The sequence below is a fragment of the Salminus brasiliensis genome, chromosome 9, assembly GCF_030463535.1.
Source record: "Salminus brasiliensis chromosome 9, fSalBra1.hap2, whole genome shotgun sequence".
Taxonomy (NCBI): Eukaryota; Metazoa; Chordata; class Actinopteri; order Characiformes; family Bryconidae; genus Salminus; species Salminus brasiliensis.
Genome location: NC_132886.1, coordinates 1,315,747 through 1,318,121, shown reverse-complemented (window position 1 = coordinate 1,318,121; position 2,375 = coordinate 1,315,747). Strand labels below are relative to the sequence as shown.

The 2,375-nt window shown below is 48.7% G+C and overlaps 1 protein-coding gene across 1 annotated transcript in view; it reads right to left on the bottom strand.

The window, feature by feature from the left end:
* Positions 1–274: 274 nt before the first annotated feature.
* Positions 275–2,375, bottom strand: part of zyg11l (zyg-11 family member, cell cycle regulator, like) — an 18,718-nt gene continuing 16,617 nt past the window's right edge. Inside the window, exons 16-17 of the mRNA XM_072687060.1 lie at positions 1,812–1,953; positions 275–1,233 (exon numbers count right to left, since the gene is read on the bottom strand). Of these exons, the coding sequence (XP_072543161.1) occupies positions 1,230–1,233; positions 1,812–1,953 (146 nt within the window). The 3' untranslated portion in view covers positions 275–1,229. The remainder of the gene's footprint in view (positions 1,234–1,811; positions 1,954–2,375) is intronic.

Below are 2,375 nucleotides of genomic sequence, written 5' to 3'. Positions count from 1 at the left end.
ATTCCTTCTGGATACTGAATGCCTCATAGTGGATCCTGAATAATTCATAGTGGATGCTGATGGATAGACTGGTGGATAGTAAATAATACACAGTGGATACTAAATAATTTGTACTGGATATTGAATTATTCATAGTGGATACTGAATACTTCATATTAGATACTGATTATTTTATAGTGGACACTGAATAATTCACTTTATATACACTATAGAAATAATATTAGACACTGAATGAATTCTACTAGATACTGAATAATCCGTAGTGGATACTGAATCATGTGTAAACACCTTTATTCAGCTTGTTCACACAAGTGAGCAGTACTGCCTAAAGCTCTGCTGTAGCACACAGTAAACCTTCCACACACACTGCTAATACAGTAAACACAGATACACAACTCTATACATACAGTAAAAATAGAAAATCACCCTCTATTCGTACTGTGCCTTTAAGACTGATATATGTAAATGAGCTCTGTTCTGATTAGCTGCTCAATACGGTGCATCACTCTAAAAACACTCTGTGCTGAAACAGTCCTTATAACTTCAGCCTGAATGGGCGGGGCTAAACTGCTGTAGGCTGAACAGGCGGGGCTAAACTGCTGTAGGCTGAATGGGCGGGGCTACACGGTTGTAGGCTGAATGGGCAGAGCTAAACTGCTGTAGGCGGAATGGGCGGGGCTAAACTGCTGTAGGCGGAATGGGCGGGGCTAAACTGCTGTAGGCGGAATGGGCGGGGCTAAGCTGCTGTAGGCGGAATGGGCGGGGCTAGACTGCTGTAGGCTGAATGGGCGGGGCTACACGGTTGTAGGCTGAATGGGCGGGGCTAGACTGCTGTAGGCGGAATGGGCGGGGCTACACTGCTGTAAAGAAGAGAAATGAGACTCGGGTCTGTTCTTTCTAGCAGTAAAACAGTAACTGAACTCCGTCTAATGAACAGTCTGATCCTTTATTACATCATTATCAGACAGTCATTCCCAGTCCGATCAGGAGCTCTGTGGTTTTGGTGAACGTCAGTAGATGATCCTCATCAAACAACTGAACTAACCTGTTCAGCTGCTTGGTCTGATCTGCTTGGTCTGATCTGTTTGAAGTGTTTATCAGATCTGTGATCAGAGAACATCTGAACTAATGGAGCGTGTAAGGCATGCTGTAAACACCACCGTCAAAGAACCAATCAGCAACAGACACTGCAAACCTGGACCTCCACACACACACACACACACAGATCCTCAACTGGACACACACACACACACACACACACACACGAGAAAGGAGAGAGGGAGGAGTGTTAGAACAGTGTTGAGATAAAGGTAAGCAGAACCCAAAACACACAGTCATAAACCATCAGTGGAGGGAGGGAGTGATGGAGGGAGGGAGTGATGGAGGGAGGGAGTGATGGAGGGAGGGAGGGAGTGATGGAGGGAGGGAGTGATGGAGGGAGGGAGTGAGTGAGTGATGGAGGGAGGGAGTGAGTGAGTGATGGAGGGAGGGAGTGATGGAGGGAGGAAGTGATGGAGGGAGAAAGGTGATGGAGGGAGGAAGTGATGGAGGGAGGGAGTAATGGAGGGAGGGAGGGAGGGAGTGAGTGAGTGATGGAGGGAGGGAGTGATGGAGGGAGGGAGTGAGTGAGTGATGGAGGGAGGGAGTGATGGAGGGAGGGAGTGAGTGAGTGATGGAGGGAGGGAGTGATGGAGGGAGAAAGGTGATGGAGGGAGGAAGTGATGGAGGGAGGGAGTGATGGAGGGAGGGAGTGATGGAGGGAGGGAGTGATGGAGGGAGGGAGTGATGGAGGGAGTGCAGGTGTGTGTTACCTGCTGTTCTGCTGTGTCTCCAGCAGGTGGAGTATGTTCAGGGCGAGTGTGTGAACGTCTCTGTGGACGTCAGGGTCAGAGGTCAAGTCTCTCAGTTTATGTAATCCTCCCTCCTCCTCCAGCAGAGTTCTGTACTGAGCCACTACACACACACACACACACACACACACCTTACATTACACAGGTGACATGCATTACCTGCAACAGATTCATCCTACAGTAATTCTACAGAAAACTCTCTCTCTCTCTCTCTCTCTCTGTCTGTCTCTCTCTCTCTCTCTCTGTCTGTCTCTCTCTCTCTCTCTCTCTGCCTGTCTGTCTGTCTGTCTGTCTGTCTGTCTGTCTCTCTCTCTGTCTGTCTGTGTCTGTGTCTGTCTGTCTCTCTCTCTCTCTGTCTGTGTCTGTCTGTCTCTCTCTCTCTCTCTCTCTCTCTCTCTCTGTCTGTCTGTGTCTGTCTGTCTCTCTCTCTCTGTCTGTGTCTGTCTCTCTCTCTCTCTCTCTCTCTCTCTCTCTCTGTCTGTCTGTCTGTCTGTCTGTCTGTCTGTCTGTCTGTCTCTCTCTCTC